Source organism: Neoarius graeffei, chromosome 9 (genome assembly GCF_027579695.1).
Source record: "Neoarius graeffei isolate fNeoGra1 chromosome 9, fNeoGra1.pri, whole genome shotgun sequence".
NCBI lineage: Eukaryota > Metazoa > Chordata > Actinopteri > Siluriformes > Ariidae > Neoarius > Neoarius graeffei.
The window spans coordinates 37,697,847-37,718,772 of NC_083577.1; the positions used below are offsets into that span (position 1 = coordinate 37,697,847).

The 20,926-nt window shown below is 40.9% G+C and overlaps 1 protein-coding gene across 1 annotated transcript in view; it reads left to right on the forward strand.

Annotated features, from left to right (window-relative positions):
- Window positions 1–20,926, forward strand: part of il1rapl1a (interleukin 1 receptor accessory protein-like 1a) — a 171,385-nt gene that overhangs the window by 77,291 nt on the left and 73,168 nt on the right. The window contains exon 2 of the mRNA XM_060928679.1: window positions 14,930–15,215. Within this exon, the coding sequence (XP_060784662.1) occupies window positions 14,930–15,215 (286 nt within the window). The remainder of the gene's footprint in view (window positions 1–14,929; window positions 15,216–20,926) is intronic.

Sequence of the window (20,926 nt, forward strand, 5' to 3'; positions counted from 1 at the left end):
TTTTCATGTTGCTTGCTTAGTAGTGTTGCAGAGTCAGGGTCCTTCCAGAACAGGTTGATTTATACAGACATCATGTGACAGATCATGTGACACTTTGATTGCACGTAGGTGGATCTTAATGAACTAATTATGTGACTTGTGAAGTGAATTGGTTGGATCAGCTCTTATTTAGGGGTTTCATACAAAAGGGGGTGAATACCTATGCACACTCCAGATTTCTGTTTTTTCATCTTAATGATTGTGTCACAATAAAATAACAATTTTCACCTTTAAAGTGGTAGGCATGTTGTATAAATCAAATGATGCTAACCCTCCAAAAATCCATTTTCATTCCAGTTTGTAATGCAACAAAACAGGACAAACACCAAGGGGAATGAATACTTTTGCAAGACACTGTACACCTAGAGGCAGTTTAGCATAGCTAGTTCGCCTACCTGCATGTGTTCGCGAGGTGGGTGGAATACCAGAGAAGCCAGAAAAACCCACACAAACACAAGCAAAATCATGAGGATCTCCACACAGACAGGAACCAGGGACATTGGAGCTGTGAGGCTGCAATCCTACAGGTTTTCGGTACAGCTGGAGAGTGTACTTGTAATCTTTCTTTTTGAATGCTCTATCTTTGGTCAAGTTTGAACCTCCTGGTAGAAACAACCAGAGTTTGAGCTGAAATATCTTGTCAATTAGCAGGATTCATGATGTTATCAATCTTCATAAGAACCAGCAGCCAAAAACAGCCTGAAGCATCACTAAACTTCATACATATTTTACAGCAGGTATCAGGTTCTTCTCCTTGTATGCAGTTTCCTTTTACTGGCAAGCATGGTACTGGTGTGCATGACTGCAATATTTGGTTCTGAGCCCATCTGACCACATGATGCCAAATGTAGTTCCAGTGATGCTTGTTAAGGCTCGGGTGCTGTATTTTTTTTTTTTTTTGAGGTGTTCTTTCTTGCAATGCTTCCAAACAGCTTGCTGTTGTGAAAGCAAGGTTTAATGGTTGATTTTGAAACTCAACAATCACAAGAATCAGATAAACTGATTCTACTGTTCTAATTTTTCCCTCTTCCGCTATCATCCTCATGAGGTAGTGTCTGGCAAATTTCCAGTGGTTTCAGGCATGAATTTCTTTTGCCACAGCCCTAATTATGTTTAATTGTACTATTAACTGTATGGTTTGTTTTTTTAAATAAAAATATCCAATACTTGATTTGTGTAGGTAAACAAAAAACCTCTGTTTTTTGTTAAATGTTCTTTGGCTTTTCCAAACCTAATGGCTGGTTTGACATGTGTGTATTTATATCTCAGAGAAACAGGACATGGTTAAAGTCAAATTGAGAATAATGTACATTTTCAGAATGCCAGTTTGTTTCCATTTATTTAACATATGCCTTCGGGGTATCAATAATTTATATATAAGAAGCGCTTTTGTTTTTAAAAAAAAAAGGAGCTCTATTTCGATTTTTTTTTTGTTAGAGCAAAGATATTATTGAGTGGAAAATGTAAAATATTGTGTGTGTGATATTTATTTGATGCAAACACTTCTGCTCACCAGAGTCCCAATATTGTCATGAAGCCATCTGTCAGTTACTCAGTTTATATATAGTACTGTGCAAAAGTCTTAGGCACATGTAAAGAAATGCTGTAGACCAAAAATGGCTGAAAAATAATGAAATGAAATCTCATCTCATCTCATTATCTCTAGCCGCTTTATCCTTCTACAGGGTCGCAGACATGCTGGAGCCTATCCCAGCTGACTATGGGCGAAAGGTGGGGTACACCCTGGACAAGTCGCCAGGTCATCACAGGGCTGACACATAGACACAGACAACCATTCACACTCACATTCACACCTACGCTCAATTTAGAGTCACCAGTTAACCTAACCTGCATGTCTTTGGACTGTGGGGGAAACCGGAGCACCCGGAGGAAACCCACGCAGACACGGGGAGAACATGCAAACTCCACACAGAAAGGCCCTCGCCGGCCCCGGGGCTCGAACCCGGACCTTCTTGCTGTGAGGCGACAGCGCTAACCACTACACCACCGTGCCGCCCTGAAATAAAATGTTTCAACATAAAAAAAAAAAAAAATACTATAAACAGTAAGCAGTAAGCCATAATAAATGAAACAAAGTCAATATTTGGTGTGAGATGATCCTTTGCTTTAAAAAAAATAGTAGTCTCAGGTAGGCAGCATAGTGGTTGGTACTGTTGCCTCACAGCAAGAAAGTTCTGGGTTCGATCCCAGTGGCCAACGGGGGCCTTTCTGTGTGGAGTTTGCATGTTCTCCCCATATCTGCATGGGTTTCCTTCGGGTGCTCTGGTTTCCCCCAAAGACATGCAGGTTAGGCTAATTGGTGGCTCTAAATTGACCGTAGGTCTGAATGGTTGTTTGTCTCCATGTTTCAGCCCTGTGATAATCTGGCAACTTGTCCAGGGTGTACACCGCCTCTCGCCCATAGTCAACCAGGATAGGCTCCAGCTTGCCCACAACCCTGCACAGGTACAGTGAGTGCAGTTTGATAAGGAAATGAGCTGTAGGTTTTACTGAGCATCTTACAGAACCAGCCGCAGTTCTTCTAGACACTTTGACTGTCACACTCGCTTCTTCATTTTGCACCAAAACCCAGCAGCCTTCATTATATTTTCTTTTTTAATCTGAAAAGTGCTCACTTGTGTAATATGCTGCTCAGATACAAACTTTTTTTTTTCCTGTAACATTTAATTTTGTGCTGAAAAACAAACGTTTGGACTCTAAAATGTTTTTGTACTGATTTGATAATGTAGAAGTCAGAAAATAGAAATCTATAACAAAGCTTGTGTAAAGGTGCCTAAGATTTTTGCACAGTGTCTGTATATACTTATACTGTATACGTGTGCAAAGAAATTCTATAGAGCAAATATGTCTTCAAAAATAATGAAATGAAATGTTTCCACATTTAAAAAAAAATTACCATAAAGAACAGGGCGGCACGGTGGTGTAGTGGTTAGCGCTGTCGCCTCACAGCAAGAAGGTCCGGGTTCGAGCCCCGTGGCCGGCGAGGGCCTTTCTGTGCGGAGTTTGCATGTTCTCCCCGTGTCTGCGTGGGTTTCCTCCGGGTGCTCCGGTTTCCCCCACAGTCCAAAGACATGCAGGTTAGGTAAACTGGTGGCTCTAAATTGACCGTAGGTGTGAATGTGAGTGTGAATGGTTGTCTGTGTCTATGTGTCAGCCCTGTGATGACCTGGCGACTTGTCCAGGGTGTACCCCGCCTTTCGCCCGTAGTCAGCTGGGATAGGCTCCAGCTTGCCTGCGACCCTGTAGAAGGATAAAGCGGCTAGAGATAATGAGATGAGATGAGACAATAAAGAACAATAAACAGTAATAAATCAAAAAGTCAATATTTGGCATGAGACAACCCTTTGCTTTTAGAAATAAATATAGTAGTCTCAGGTCCAATGAGTGCAGTTTGATAAGGAAACGAGCTGTAGGTTTTACAGAGCATCTTGCAGAACCAGCCACAGTTCTTCTGGACACTTTGACTGTCGCACTCGCTTCTTCATTTTTTACCAAGCCCCAATAACCTTCATGATGGATTTTTTTTGTCTGAAAAGTGGTCTCTTATGTACCGTACCATTCTGCTTTCTTTAGTGATGTCCAAACAGTTTTCTGTAGCATTCACTTTTGTGTTGGAAAATTAATGTTTGGAAATATAAAACGTTTTTGTATTGACTTGATAATTTAAAATTCGTGAAATAAAAATCTATAACTAAGTTTGTGCTTTAAGAAAAAGAAAATAGGCAGGATGCATGAGACTTTTGCACAGTACTGTATATTGAACGATTCCCCAGCAAAGCTCTGCTTTTCTTTCTCCTAATTGAAAGGTCTGTTTTTCAGTATTGGCAAGACGACAGAACAAGGGATGTGAGATTTGAAATCTTAGTGGTGTCATGCACGGAAATACACTTGGTTACAAATTGCAGTCTCTGCACACTCCATTGCTCTGAAGGAACAGTCTTTATTCCTGCAAGAGTGCTTTCTTTATATGGCCCGTCTTTGTGACCAGTTTGCGTTCAGGGATTGTGTACTTTGTCAGCATAGTTCTGGGCTTTCTATCAGTCTGCTATAGTCTTGAGTTGTCTGAAGACCATCTAGCATTGTGTCTTGTTCTGTGCTTGAATGTGTGTGTTTACACTTGAAGACTTATTATTTAGTCGACTCTCATCAGAACTATCCTTGTGTCCAAGTGGTCCTGATTGCAAACTGAGTGAACAGAGAGGTAGGTGGTGTTTACATTAGACCGTATCCGTCTCGTTTTCGTCGCGGATGCACTGTCCGTGCACATTAAAACGCCGGGAAACGACTCCACAGGCGGAACAACTTGAATCCGCCAGGGCCCACGTATTCAACCCAGTTCGTATCTGATCCGGTGCTGTGTAAACATTGAGGAACGAGGAAACGCTGTGCTGAGCTCTAGCTGACGTCGTCATTGGACAACGTCACTGTGACATCCACCTTCCTGATTCGCTGGCGTTGGGATCACACACACAGCGGCTCGGTCCCGAATCACTGCTCGTGCGCTTCACTCGCGCGCTCTGTGAGCTGCGCAGGGCCGGAGTGCGCACCCTCCAGAGGGCACTCGCTGTTCAGGGCGGAGTGATTTGGAGCGCAGGAGGAAGCGCTGAGCCGCACTGACATTTATTTACACATTTCAACCTCCTTCAGGTGCTTAAACTCAGCGAGAACATGAACATCACAGCCAGGTGTGTTTATCTGCTGGAGAAGGTGTTCGCTTGCCATCCTTCCACTTGCAAGTGGTGAGTGACTTGCGCATGCCCGATATGCACTGGGATCATGTGACGTGCCGTCTAATTAGTCATGTGATTAGCGTATCCATGTATTGGCGTTGCTGTGTGCACACGAATCGTGTATTGGCGTTGCTGTGTGCACGCGAATCGTTTTAAAAACGTTAATCTGATGATCCGCTGATACGGTCTAATGTAAACACCACCGTAGTCTCTCTCTCTCTCTCTCTCTCTCGCTCGCTCTTTGTAAAGGTCATGGTTCTCAGCCGATCTGGGTTGCCAAGTAAATTACACCTGACAGCAGAGAACAGGGCTGCTCTATGCTCCTAACCTGAAGAACCCCGGGGGGAAATGTACGTGTGTACCGTATGTATTTGTTCTCTTCCTGCACATGTACATGTGTGTGGGTGTGTGTCGGCAAGCTGCAGGTAATAATACATAGTCACATAAAGCAGTTTACCGGGTCATTGCCCGGTGAGTTGCATGGCTTCGCTGTCCCTTGTTTCTGAAGCTCTGCTTTAGATCCTCTCACCAATGAGCATCATGGACAGCAAATCAGTCTTGCCTCAGTGCCATGGAGAGTTCTGTCATATCCTCACACTGGTGTCACATTTTAGACAAAAAATAAAATAAAAAATAGTTTGTGTACACTGATGCAACTCTGGCGCAAAACAAGACAGAGGAGGAAGGATATGTCTGTATCTGGGTGTGTGAGCGAGCACGCACACAGCGAACAAACACACGAAAGCCATGTAATTAACCGCCATCTTAGACATCATTCATTTCACACTGATGCCGTTGCTTATTTTTGGGAGGAGTGGGGTTTTTTGGAAGGACGGACACATTGTGTGTGTTTGTGAAGAGGCAGAAACTATAAAGCTTAGAGTAATTCATGTTTTTCAGTTCCACTTAACCTTCCACCATCACCTGTCAGTAATGTTTCATCTTTTCTGTAGTGTAGTATTTCCCCCTAAGCAGCAGTCTTTGGGAAGATTTACAGCATAGCTGGAGTGCAGATTAGAGGAGCGTGCTCCATAAAGCAGGAAAAGCCCATGCCGAGAAGAAGAAAAAAAACCAGACGTGAAAAAAGAGAGAGAGAGAGGGAGAATGAATGACATTTTGTCTTCTGTGGCAGAGGAAGCCGTGCTATAATGGGTTTCGCTTAATTTGAGCTCAATTGGAAAGTTATTAGAGAGCCCGATTTAGCCGTTTGTGAATTTGGTCAAGGGCACTGCAGCGGAGCCGGAGCTCAGAGCGCCGTTTGGAAACAGCACCGCGTGTCTGCTGGAGCAGAACCGCAGTGAGGAGGAGCTGCTGATATACATGATGCACCCTGCACGCTCTCACCGAGGCTGATCAGAGCATCGCTACAAGGCGTTCTGCTCACACTGTGGCGGAGAATAAAGCTGTGTGTGTTTGTGTGTGTGTCTGGGTGAAGAGGTTGTTTGGTTCACATGGTGGTGTGTGTTTGTCTGTTTGCTTTGTGTTTTTTGAATTGCCTTTGGCAGAAGTTGTTCTTATCAGCGCAGATTTCAGGTGGCTTTGTTTGTTTTGCCAGTAGGTCGCTTTGGCAGACCTCTGCTATTTACTTTGGAGGTCATCTAACGAACATTTTTTTTCCACAACACAGGTGAAAGACAGCGAAATGAATCACAGTCATGGTTTTCAACGGCAATAAACTACACAAACTCCATGGTTTATTTATTTATTTTAAAGGCGGCACGGTGGTGTAGTGGTTAGCGCTATCGCCTCACAGCAAGAAAGTCCGGGTTCGAGCCCCGTGGCCGGCGAGGGCCTTTCTGTGCGGAGTTTGCATGTTCTCCCCGTGTCCGCGTGGGTTTCCTCCGGGTGCTCCGGTTTCCCCCACAGTCCAAAGACATGCAGGTTAAGTTAACTGGTGACTCTAAATTGACCGTAGGTGTGAATGTGAGTGTGAATGGTTGTCTGTGTCTACGCGTCGGCCCTGTGATGACCTGGCGACTTGTCCAGGGTGTACCCCGCCTTTCGCCCGTAGTCAGCTGGGATAGGCTCCAGCTTGCCTGCGACCCTGTAGAACAGGATAAAGCGGCTAGAGATAATGAGATGAGATGAGATTTATTTTAGAGTCAAGTAATGCAGCAAAACCGTTTATTGATTGTGCGATTTTCTGTTAATTGATTGTTTTGTTTAAGGTCAGCTAATATCAAAATAATACAGCAAATAAGGGGAAATAAGCAAAATATAAACTAACAATAATAAGCAAAATGCTAAAACAAGCTCAAACATAATTAAGAAGAAAAAAAAAAGTGTTTACAAATTAGCATTATTAGTGATTGTTTTTTTTTTTTTACAAGTGACTCCATGTACTTTTTTTTTTCATATTTTTAAGGTTAAGGTAACCATTAACCTTAAAAATATGCAAAACTACAACCATTAGTTTCACTACACTACTGGAATAATTAATCATTGTTAATAAGGCAGTCAAATAATACATTTTAACCAGTGTAACTGAAAAATAAGCCCAGTTTAACAGCAATAATGATTCAGTAAACATTCATTCATTCATTCAGTTTTCTCTGAGCTGGAGCCAATCCCAGCTGGTTTGAGGTGAGCGGTGGGGTCACACTCTGGACAGGTCACTTTAGTGTAGTTTGGATTAGTTGCCCTAATCTGCATGTCTTTGGAGTGTGGGAGGAAACCGCGGCGTCCAGAGTAAACCCGCACAGGCACAAGGAGAACATGCAAACTCTGCACAGTAAAACCCCAGCCAACCGGCAGCTTCGAACCCAGAACCTTCTTGCTGTGAGGCGACAGTGCTAACCAGTGCACCACTGTGCCTCCCAGTGCAGTAAACAATAAATATAATGTGTTTCATTTCTAAGATCAGCACTAGATCAGTATTCAAATGAATGTGCAGTAAGCCCCGCCTCCTTAAATCACCGCTGGTTCCTTTTCTTAACCAATCGTAATCAAGCGTGTACTCAAAGTGAGTTCGTGAGAATGAGCTGTGCAGCAGCCCTGCAGCCATTTCAAATAATCAGAAGTCAATATAAACAAACTCTTGGTATCAGTGAAAAATTAAGCTCTCTCAAGATCCCCTGAGTAGCCTACATACACTCAACGTACCACACACACACGTCTAAGCACTCCTTCGAACATAACACAATGCATAATTGTGACAGCGAAGCATAATTAGTTTAGTTTGAGTGTAATTACCAGAAGGGGTTAACTCTTTTATGACTGGATTCAAAATGCACTATGAGTCATGCTGCCTTAATTTCTCACGATAATTATGATTACCCTTCATATTGATTAATTTCACGCTGTGTGCATTGCGTGCTTAAAGGGGAGGTTTGTCAAAAATTATTCATTAGCGTTCTCTGAACTTCTGAGATGAGATGTGTTGTTGCCTCTGACCCGGTAAGTGTCGCACCTCATGTAAATGAGTGCGTGTAAACATTGTGTTTACTCTCGCCGCCCGCAAAATAGGTCTTCATTTGTGGAAACAGCAACTGAAGGTCAACACCAGCTCAGCAGCTATCAAGCAGCCGGTTGACATGCGAGTATTTTCTATTAACAGCATGACCTTTATTTCATTCAGTCTGTGTGGGAGTCCAGTAAAACTGCACTTTTCATTTGAACGTCAGAGCATCTCTTTTATATTTTGATCAAAACGTGTGTTTTACAGCATGAGCAGCGTCATTTTACTCAGCTGGAGTAGAGCAATATCAGGTCCAGTACGTCTCTCTCTCGCTCTCTCTCTCTCTCTCTCTCTCAAACACTCCCCCCCAAAACACTTTCCTCTCTCTCTCTCTCTCTCTCTCTCTCTCTCCCTCTCTCAAACACTCCCCCAAAACACTTTCCTCTCTCTCTCTCTCTCTCTCTCTCTCTCTCTCTCCCTCTCTCAAACACTCCCCCAAAACACTTTCCTCTCTCTCTCTCTCTCTCTCTCTCTCTCTCTCTCTCTCTCTCTCTCCCTCTCTCTCAAACACTCCCCCAAAACACTTTCCTCTCTCTCTCTCTCTCTCTCTCTCTCTCTCTCTCAAACACTCCCCCAAAACACTTTCCTCTCTCTCTCTCTCTCTCTCTCTCTCTCTCTCAAACACTCCCCCAAAACACTTTCCTCTCCCTCTCTCCCTCTCTCTCTCTCTCTCTCTCTCTCTCTCTCTCAAACACTCCCCCAAAACACTTTCTCTCTCTCTCTCTCTCTCTCTCTCTCTCTCAAACACTCCCCAAAACACTTTCCTCTCTCTCTCTCTCTCTCTCTCTCTCTCTCTCTCTCTCTCTCTCAAACACTCCCCCAAAACACTGTCCTCTCTCTCTCTCTCTCTCTCTCTCTCTCTCTCTCTCTCTCTCTAAAACACTTTTTCCTCTCTCTCTCTCTCTCTCTAAAACACTTTTCCACTCTCTCTCTAAAACATTTTTTCTCTCTCTCAAACTTTTTCCTCTCTCTCTAAAACACTTTCCCCCCTCTCTAAAACACTTTCCCCCCTCTCTAAAACACTTTTCCCCCTCTCTCAAACACTTTTTCCTCTCTCTCTCTCTCTAAAACACTTTTCCCTCTCTCTCTCTCTCTAAAACACTTTTCCCCCTCTCTCAAACACTTTTCCCTCTCTCTCTCTCTAAAACACTTTTTCCGCTCTCTCTCTCTCTCTCTCTCTCTCTCTCTCTAAAACATTTTTCCTCTCTCTCAAACACTTTTTCCTCTCTCTATCTCTCTCTCTCTAAAACACGTTTTCTTCTCTGAAACACTTTTCCCTCTCTCTCTCTCTCTCTCTCTAAAACACTTTTTCCTCTCTCTCTAAAACACTTTTCCCTCTCTCTCTCTAAAACACTTTTTCCTCTCTCTCTCTAAAACACTTTTTCCTCTCTCTCAAACACTTTTCCTCTCTCTCTCTCAAACACTTTTTCCTCTCTCTCTCTAAAACACTTTTTCCTCTCTCTCAAACACTTTTTCCTCTCTTTCAAACACTTTTTCCTCTCTCTCACACACACTTTTTCTTCTCTCTCTCTTAAACACCCCTCTCTCTCTCTCAAACACTTTTCCCTCTCTCTAAAACACTTTTTCCTCTCTCTCTCTCTCTCTCTCTCACTTTTTCTTCTCTCTCTCTTGAAAACACCCCTCTCTCTCTCTAAAACACTTTTTCCTCTCTCTCTGTCTTTCTTGAAAACACTTCTCTCTTTTTCTCTCGAAAACACTTCTCTCTCTCTAAAACACTTTTTCCTGTCTCTGTCTCTCTCTCTCTCTCAAGCACTTTTCCTTTCTCTCTCTCTCCTTCTTCTCTCTCTCTCGAAAACATCTCTCTCTTTCTAAAACACTTTTTCCTCTCTCTCGAAAACACCTCTCTCTCTCTCTCTCTCTCTCTGGCTCTCATTTCATGACAAATAATGCGTCATTTGTGTTTCCAAGCGTTATGTAACAAATTATGAGCTGTATTTAGAGTCGAAGTGCGAGTAGTGAGGACTTAATGCCAGATTTGCACACATCAGATTTGAGGCCTCAGAAATCCTTCTGAATTGAACTGCTCCTGAGAAAGCTGAGCTTTTTGCTGCAGAGCTTGCCCAAAAGAGAGCCATGTTTCTGTTAAACTGTATTAAGTTTCACTTCCATCCTCACAAAATCAGACACAGGTAACACACGCTTCTGAGTGAGTGAAAGAGACAGTAATGAGATGTCTCTATTTTTTTTTTTGGATCTGTTTCCAACTATCATATCAAGAGTATCACAAAGACTATTCCTGATGATCAATCTCACTATATTTTACTATATCTGGTTATTATTATATTTTTTCTTTTATTGTTTGAATCTTGTTTACTTCTCATTTGCATCATATTAGTATACGAGTAAATGTTGTTGCTTTTCCCCCTTTTGTGCTACATTATAAGTTTTTGTCAAGGCTTCGTTGGATGAAAGCACCTTGGCTACCTTTAGCTACATGAACCCACTCGGACAGAACTTCCTCCACCTGGACAAACTAAAAACCTTCAGGAGTTATACTGTATATTCAACACATAATACAATTTCCACAGATTGCTGTATTGCTGTGGATGGTCTCATGTGAATAGCTTAAATCTTACACTTACTGAAGACCCAGTTCTCATCCATTATAAGGATCCTCCAGCGGATTTATTCTCAAACCTATTTTAAGGAAAAGTAGTCACAGATTTCAAAAATCAAACCTTTATTTTCGGAGACCAAATAGTGTTTCAGAAAAATGAATTTTCTTTAAAATGTCAGATGGGCTTCCTGCAGTGGTGACGTATGTGATGATGTCATGTAGTGGTCACTTGGAGCAACTCAGCTGTTTATATTCTTTGTTTACATCGTAGTTTTGCTAGTTTTACAAGTATTTTACCAAATTTATCAGTTTTTAAATAAGTATGCCTCATTGTGTAGCATATAAATGCCACAATGATGCTAAAAAGAAAGCACAAGCTGGAACTAGACTGCATTTCTACAGAAAAAAATACAAAGTGTGCTTGATCAGCTGGAACAGAGCGTCACCGACAGAAACTGGATCAGACATGAGAGCTCATGCTAAAAACCTTTTTTTTTTTTTTACATGATATACAGAAAGTGTGTGGCAAAGTATGTGTGTGGCAAAGTGTCACAGACAGAAACTGGATCAGACATGAGACTTCACCCTGCAAAATCTTTTCTTTTCTTTCTTTTTTCTTGTTTTTTTTTTTTTTACATGATCTCCAGCTGGTGCTGGGTAGATTAACAGAGTGTGTGGCATGGTTTAAAACAGAGATTTTAGACAATGAAGTGTCATGTCATGTTGCAAATTGTGGCATCTTAAACCGAGATTTTAGAGCATGCAGCCACACACACACACACACACACACACACACACACACACACACACACACATACACACACACACACACACACACACACACACACACACACACTTTCTGTACATCATGTAAAAAAAAAAAAGATTTTTAGCATAAGCTCTCATGTCTGATCCAGTTTTTGTCGGTGACGCTCTGTTCCAGCTGATCAAGCACATTTTGCATTTTTTCTGTGGAAATGCAGTCTAGTTCCAGCTTGTGCTTTCTTTTTAGCATCATTGTGGCATTTATATGCTACACAGTGAGGCATACTTATTTAAAAACTGATAAATTTGGTAAAATACTAGTAAAACTAGCAAAACTACGATGTAAACGGAGAATATAAACAGCTGACTTGCTCCAAGCGACCACGGCCTGATGGCATCACATACATTACCACCGAAGGAAGCCCATCTGATATTTTAAAGAAAATTCATTTTTCTCAAACACTATTTGCTCTCCAAAAATGAAAGTTTGACTTTTGAAATCTGTGACTACTTTTACTTAAAATAAATTTGAAAATAAATCCGCTGGATAATTTTAACTATCCAAGTGGATAACTTCACTTGGATACTATGCATTTAAAGCAATTAAAAACATATCTCATCTCATCTCATTATCTCTAGCCGCTTTATCCTTCTACAGGGTCGCAGGCAAGCTGGAGCCTACTATCCCAGCTGACTACGGGTGAAAGGCGGGGTACACCCTGGACAAGTCGCCAGGTCATCACAGGGCTGACACATAGACACAGACAACCATTCACACTCACATTCACACCTACGGTCAATTTAGAGTCACCAGTTAACCTAACCTGCATGTCTTTGGACTGTGGGGGAAACCGGAGCACCCGGAGGAAACCCACGCGGACACGGGGAGAACATGTAAACTCCGCACAGAAAGGCCCTCGCTGGCCACGAGGCTCGAACCCAGGACCTTCTTGCTGTGAGGCGACAGCGCTAACCACTACACCACTGTGCCGCCCAATTAAAAACATAAATGAAAAAAAGAAAAGACTCAGATGTTCATATTGCAGATCATTTTTAGCACATTCAGTACTGTTTGACTTTATAGTATACAGTTGTTAAAGAGTAATGACTCATGATCACACAACCTGGTGTCATCCAGCAGAGTTTTCTTTTGAGTCTGGTTCCTCTCAAGGGTTTTTCCTCATGCCATCTCGGAGAGCTTTTCATTGCCCCGTCACCTCTGGCTCTAACTTGACATTCAGATTTCTGTAATGCGACTTTGTGACAGTGTCCATTGTTAAAAGCACTATATAAATAAAACTGAATTGAATTTCATCCATCAAATGTGATCTGCTTTTTAAGTACTCATAATGTATAATTAGGCATATCAGGTGAAAATACAAATTCAATTCAAATTGCTTGAAATGGCTCGCATTTCATTCAGAATTGAACACAGAATTAAAATGTTTATCCGTTCTTGAGCTATTTCAAATCAAAGTTTTTTTTTAAAAAAGGCTTAATTTTTAGAAAACTGCTGTAATATTCTGTATGAGGATCACATGGTCCAAAATGGGCCTCATTAACGAATGAGATCAAATGTTTTTTCTTCATAACTTTTCTATTTTTCAAAATATTTGCATGGAAATTGGCAGGCACATAGATGGTTGTATACTGAATACAAAGTTTTAAAAATTAGTAAAAACAAATTATGTAAATTATAATTTAATTAGTATTAATTACGATAATTAGGTAAACTGTTAAATTGGTACACTCGATAAAACAGTAATAAAAGATTATTTCTAATACCCTCTTTGTGCTCTGTAGGACTTTGTATTTCTAAGTAGGGCCTACTAATGTTTATATGAAAAAATATAAATTATTTTGATTAATTAATATTTATTTATTTACAAGAATCAGTTTGATTTGAAAAAGTAAGTAGGTAAAGCTATGAAAACTCACTTCAAAATGTCCCGTGAATCATAACATCAAAACTAGCAGATGGAAAATTTTGCTGAAGACTTCATTAGAAACAGTGAGAGCGAGAGAACATCCGTATAAAAGTTATCTGATTGACATTCATGAGTAATCCAGTCGGAAACCGATCAGAAGAGAGAGAGAGAGAGAGAGAGAGCCTGACTGCTTTCCTGTGACTCAAAAATCACCGGCAGTTTCCTGATGTTAAGCGAGCAGAGAGTTTTTACTCTGTTGTACCAACTTCAACTTGCCATTACTCCCAAAGTACTGAACAGATCTTAATGAGAGAAATTTCTCTGGAAAGCAGCGATTATAAGTTTTTTAATGAGAGGATTCATGATAGAAAATATTCAAGAGTTAAGCAATGACAGATTTGGAAACTTAGATGAGCGTCTGCATGAAGCATTTTTACAGCACGGCCAGCGAGCGTCTGATATGCCTAGTATAATGGCCAGATTTTTTTTTTTGGGGGGGGGGGCCCTCAATGCAAGTTGTTTGTTTGTTTAAGTGAGTTGTCTAAACTCTAAATAGAAATCTTGACAACCTGTATGACCATACAGATAATTATTATTATTTTTAAATGCGTTGAAAATCTCATCTCATTATCTGTAGCCGCTTTATCCTGTTCTACAGGGTCGCAGGCAAGCTGGAGCCTATCCCAGCTGACTACGGGTGAAAGGCGGGGTACACCCTGGACAAGTCGCCAGGTCATCACAGGGCTGACACATAGACACAGACAACCATTCACACTCGCATTCACACCTACGGTCAATTTAGAGTCACCAGTTAACCTAACCTGCATGTCTTTGGACTGTGGGGGAAACCGGAGCACCCGGAGGAAACCCACACGGTCACGGGGAGAACATGCAAACTCCGCACAGAAAGGCCCTCGCCGGCCACGGGGCTCGAACCCGGACCTTCTTGCTGTGAGGCGACAGCGCTAACCACTACACCACCGTGCCGCCCGCATTGAAAATCAAGTTCTGAATATGAAATCTGAATATGGAAAACCTATAAAAGTACAAGGATGAGTCAAAAAGTTCTAAGACAAATGAAAAATATCTTTATTTATGAAAATAACAAAGCTATTTCTCTACATATCCTCCATTGAAGCCTAAACACTTCTGCAAGCGATGTTCCCATCGGAGAATTCCTTCTTTGTATTCCTTTTTTGAATTCCTTTTGAAAGAATAACATCTGTCTTAGAACTTTTTGATTTACCCTCTTATATTTTTGAAATCATACAACTGACTTGAATTAACTGAAGAGAATTCTAAAGCTGCCCTTGTATATCGATGTTAAAGAATAGTACAATTAGATTAAACAATCTTTCTTTCTTTGTATTTCTGTGTGTGTGTGTGTGTGTGTGTGTGTGTGTGTGTGTAGTGGATGGCTGTACGGACTGGTCAGTGGACTATCTGAAGTACCGGGTGCTGCATGGAGAACCGGTGCGGATCAAGTGCGCTCTGTTTTACGGATACATCCGGGCGAACTACTCGCAGGCGCAGAGCTCAGGTCTCAGTCTGATGTGGTACCGCAGCTCGGGGCTCGGCCATGGAGACTTCGAGGAGCCCATCTCATTTAATGGCCTGCGCATGAGCAAAGAGGAGGACGCCATCTGGTTCAGACCTGCCGAACTGCAGGACGCCGGCCTCTACTCCTGCGTGCTGAGGTGAGACTGAATTAAACACCACACACACACACACACACACACACGTATGTGCCCACATGGCCTTTCAAACATGTGTGTAACATCTCATGTAACATATAAGAGTCTGGAAACTATAAGGGTGACTGATTCAAAGTGCACGGCTGAGAGGAATAATAACATACGTCTATTTGTGAGACTTTGTGTGCATCTATGTACATGTTTGTGTGCGAGTCTGTGTCATGTGTATGTGTGCACATGACCACATTGAAATCTTCATTCATAGAGTACAATAAAAAAGTTTATTTTCTATAATGTACTGTAATTACTGTCAAAGATTTTGGCTTCAATACTTTACAATAATGTATTGTTCATAAAAGAATAATACTGTTTACAAAGCAAAAAAAAAAAATCCTTTTCTAATAAGAGTAAAAAAGATTTATGCTAGTCTTACAGCACTGCTGTGTGTGTGTGTGTGTGTTATTTAGTAAAGGAGTGACTGAGTGCGGTGAGACAGCAGAGGACAGAGGGAAGCTCAGTCAACCATCAATCACACACTGATGCTCTGGCTCGGCTCAGGAGCTCTGTGGCCTCTTGTTGGCTCGCGTGTCCGTCTGCTTAAGCTTAAATCTGATAATCTGCTCATCATGACCACATTAGCATCATGGAATGTCACTTTCAATCTTGCGGACGTGTGTGCGTGTGCGCACACATGGATGATTTTTAAATTGAAATGTGCTTTGAAACATAATTTCATGTGCATTTTCATGTTAATAACCAGGAGCCTATAATTTCCTTGGACAACAAAGATACTAAATCCATTGCAAAACAAGAACATTTACTGTGCATACATGTATGTACCTTGCTAGTGCAGCCTGGAATATATACCAATGCTTCAGAGGATGTCCAGGTCAAGGAGCAAAGCAGGAAATTATAGGAAGATGTGGTACAAAATTACAGCTTCAAAACGTTCAGTATTTGCTGCTAATTATATCCGCTGGCTTGAGCAACATTCCTGATTTTATAAAATGATGCAGATAACGCACAGACTTATTTTCACTCTTTTTCACAATACTTTGGTGCAAAATTTAAAGCAGCAAAATTTGGATAACAAGTACAACCATATCAGACTATATTTGAAGAGTTTGGTTCGAAAACGCTATATATCCAATTCCATTGTTTTAAAAAAGAAAATCACTTTTTCTGATTACGGGAAGTGATAAAAGGAAAACCACTGTATCCTGTTTTAAAATTTATTGACTAACTCCTTAATAATAATAAACTTCAAAAATGAAATCCAGAACTACAGTGGCATGCAAAAGTTTGGGCACCCTTACTGAAAATGTCTGTTACTGTGAATAGTTAAGTGAGCAGAAGATGAACTGATCACCAAAAGGCATAAAGGTAAAGACGACACATTTCTTTTCAGTGTTTTATGCGAGGTTTGTGTATTATTTTTGTTTTGTACAATTGGAGAGTGAAAAAAGAAAAGGAACACCATGCGAAAGTTTGGGCACCCCAATACATTTGAGTTCTCAGGTAACTTTTACCAAGGTTCCAGACCTTAATTAGCTTATTGAGCTGTGGCTTGTTCAAATTCTTCGTTAGGAAAGGTCAGATGATGCAGATTTCAAAGCTGTATCAATTCTCTGACTCCTCAAACTTGTCCCTAAAATCAACAGCCATGGGCTCCTCTAAGCAACTCCCTCGCATTCTGAGTAATAAAATAATTGATGCTCACAAAGCAGGAGAAGGCTACAAGAACGTAGCAAGTTTTTTTCAGGTAGCTGTTTCCTCAGATTGTAATGTTATTAAGAAATGGCAGTTAACAGAAACAGTGGAGATCAAGGTGAGGTCTGGAAGATGAAGAAAACTTTCTGAAAGAACTGCTCGTTGGATTGCTAGAAAGGCAAATAAAACCCCTGTTTGACTGCAAAAGACCTTCAGAAAGATTTAGCAGACCCTGGAGTGGTGATGCACTGTTCTACTATGCAGCGACACCTGAACAAATATGACCTTCATGGGAGAGTCATCAGAAGAAAACCTTTCCTGTGTCCGAGCCACAAAATTCAGCATCCGAAGTTTGCAAATGAACATCTAAATAAGCCTGATGCATTTTGGAAACAAGTCCTGTGGACTGATGAAATCAAAATAGAACTTTTTGGCCACAATGTGCAAAGGTATGTTTGGAGAAAAAAGGGTGCCAAATTCCAGGAAAAGAACACCTCTCCAACTCTGAAGCATGGGTGTGGATCGATCATGCTTTGGGGTTGTGTTGCAGCCAGTGGCACAGGGCACATTTCACTGGTCGAGGGAAGCATGGATTCGAATACATACCAGCAAATTCTGGAAGCAAACATCACACCATCTGTAAAAAAGCTGAAGTTAAAAAGAGGATGGGTCCTACAATAAGACTATGATCCAAAACACACCTCAAAATCTACAATGGAATACCTCAAGAGGCCCAAGCTGAAGGTTTCGCCATGGCCCTCACAGTCCCCTGACCTAAACATCATTGAAAATCTGTGGATAGATCTCAAAAGAGCAGTGCATACAAGACAGCCCAAGAAACTTGTAGAACTGGAAGCCTTTTGCAAGGACGAGTGTGTGAAAATCCCCCAGGTAAGAACTGAAAGATTATTAACTGGCTACAAAAAGTGTTTACAAGCTGTAATACTTGCCAAAGGGGGTGTTACTAGGTACTAACCATGCAGGGTGCCCAAACTTTTGCTTCAGGCCCTTTTCCTTTTTTGTCTCTTAGAAAATGTAAAAGATGAAAATAAAAAATTGTTTTTTGCTTAAAATATAAAGGTAATGAGTCATCTTTAACTTTATGCCTTTTGGAGATCATTTCATCTTCAACTTGCTTAACTGTTCACAGTAACAGTAATTTTGATGAAGGATGCCCAAACTTTTGCATACCACTATAATTAACAGCTTTCAACTGAATCAAGTAATAATTTTTTTTGTCAAGTCGCTACATATCCACGCCATGGCATTTTCCCCAAAAATGTTACATATCCCTTTCTATTTAAAGTGCATTTAACTGTGTTCTTTCATGACAGATTATTTTATTTATAGATTTTATTTTTTTAGATTATTTTATAGAGATTATTCATAATTCAGCGTGAAATTGTCCAATAAATGTGAGAAGTGACAAAGCGATTTCCTACTTCATGGGCGCAGCCATCTTAGAAGACTTCACGCCAGTGGCGGCCTCTGATTGGTTAAATGGATATGTCTGGTTTTGAGAAAAATTGGTGATGGTGCTTTTTGCGTTTTGGAACGAAAAGCCGTAATGCAGTGTGTAAATCAATGGCAGATATCGTGTTTTGGTGAAAACTGAATATGGTACGAGTAAGATATGATAATTGCTGATGGTTTGGTGGCAGGAGTTTCAATTTTTCAAATTTGACATTTATCGCGTTTTGGAACCAAACTCTTCATTTGCTATCAACAATCCTTTAATATCTCTATAGTACTGTGTGTCTGCCTTCAATAGGTTGTATACCCTAGCCCTGTGATATCATTACAATCAGCATTATAAACAATATCAAGAGTCATCAGTTAAACCAAACCAGAGCTGTCTTTTTTCTGTGCAGTGTTAATTTCATTCACGCGGGACTCCTGTACTCTGTATTATTCAGTATATTATAGTGACATCTTTTAGGCATAAAAGCACAAAGGATGGAAAGTCATTTTGGTAACAGTTTGAAAACAACAAAAGATCCATTGTTGGCGTGTTTTGAAAACATCACTCCAAGTAATGAGTAGTTTATCATTAAAAATAGTCTTTAACATGAAGAGGATGGAACCAAAGTGAGATCTGAGAGAGAGAGAGTACTAATGTAGGAGTCAGTGGCGGCTGGTAGTCTTTCAAACAGGGGAGGCTGGTCGGTTACGATATTTCCAGATTTTAAAAGAAAAAACAACAATTTTGCCCATACTCTTGCCTCTGATCTGGCTGATTGTTGGCAGCGTCACAAACTGTGAAATAACAGGTTCTTTTGGCCCATTAGCCTACTGTCCAATATACATGATGGTGGTGTTGGGGGGGGGGGGGGGGGGGTATATTTTAACATTTTATATTTTAAAATTGTGGCATGTTGTTTAAAAATTGATCATTATTGAAAGCAGCTCTTTGTCAGGAACCTCAGCAGTAGAGCTGGGTGCCACACATTTCATTCAATGACACTTTCCCTATATTTTACTTATTTTGACTGAGAAATGTTTTATTGACAATTTTGATAACCCTTCACTTTTAATCCAGGTCTGTAGTGTGAAATGTTCTCGGCTGTGTTTTTGTTTAAAAATGTTTTCCAAATTGTAACTGTGTTTAATTCATATCCAGAAAAATATATATTCCAATATAATATACTCAGCATAAACATTTTAAATAGATTCTATATTTTTGGTCCATCCATGCCATATTACTAAAGTAGCCTATTTACTGTTGTTGATGTGGGTCACTTGCTGTTAGCCAATTCACTTTCTCGTACCAGGAGAGCTGAAAGGGACGAGTATTATTCCCTACCTTTTTCACCAAGTCAATTTGAGGCGTTGGTCTACCCTGCTCTTTAATTTTAATTTTTTCCTCGAAAGGAAGACTGGCAAATGGCTTCGCCAAAATTAAATCAGCAATGCTTGGCATCCGTGCGCAGCTTTCTTGCTAGCTGACTAGCCCCCTCAAGTTCAAGTTCAGTCACTCAAATAAACAAAATTTCTGGAACTAAGATAGCAAACTTGACAACACTATATTTACACTTTATTTACAATGAAAATATATACAAACTAAAAAAGCTGGTAGAAACCGTATGTAATGAATGAAATCGAAATGTAAGCTGATCTCTTACAATACACCACAGCACTTGCGAATCCGCATGGGACTGAACTGAGATTCACCGCTGCCTGTCTATAGTTGAAACGAGCTGTCAATCAAAGAAAATATCCGTCCGCTTTCACCAATCACCAGTCTCCTCGCGGAAACTGCCATGTCCCTCCCACTGTGAGGCTCGGAGTCTGTAGGCGGGCATTTTCGCAGCATTTGTCCAATAACCGTCTTGCATTTTGAGATTGAAAAGCGCATAGCTCCCAAATGCCATTGAAGTCTACTGAGGCTGGGAGTCCGTAAGACTCCGTGGGCAGGCGTTTTCACAGTATTTGTCCAATAATCGTCTTGCATTTTGAGATTGAAAAGCGCAGAGCTCCCAAATGCCATTGAAGTCCACTGAGGCTGCGCTGCATCACGCTGTCACGAGGGGGAAAAACTCACGCACACATTAAAGTTATAAGGGAATGATTTCGCACTGTAGTGGGTTGAGCACATATATTTCTATGATTCTGGATCTGAAATAGCAATGTTATAAGGTCGGCTATAACATAAGCCTAGCGCAATTCATCCTACACGATGTTCGTCATTTTTAGAGGAGGCTGAGCCTCCCTCGTTGTCTTAGAGCAATCGCCCGTGGTAGGAGTAGTGTTAGAGTCCCCCATTTTGGTGCACATTGTGTTTATTATCGATGTAACATTCAGATCCATACACTGTGCATTGTGTGGTGATTGTGTGAGCACTCTGTGGACATAATACTGAGCGTGAGGTCATATCTTTTTCAAAGTAATACACTGTCTGGCCAAAAAAAAGTTGCACACACTAATATTTCATTTTGTTTTGCTTTGATTACATCACATATTCACCATGGCATTGTTTCAACACCCTTAAACAACTTCAAATAATT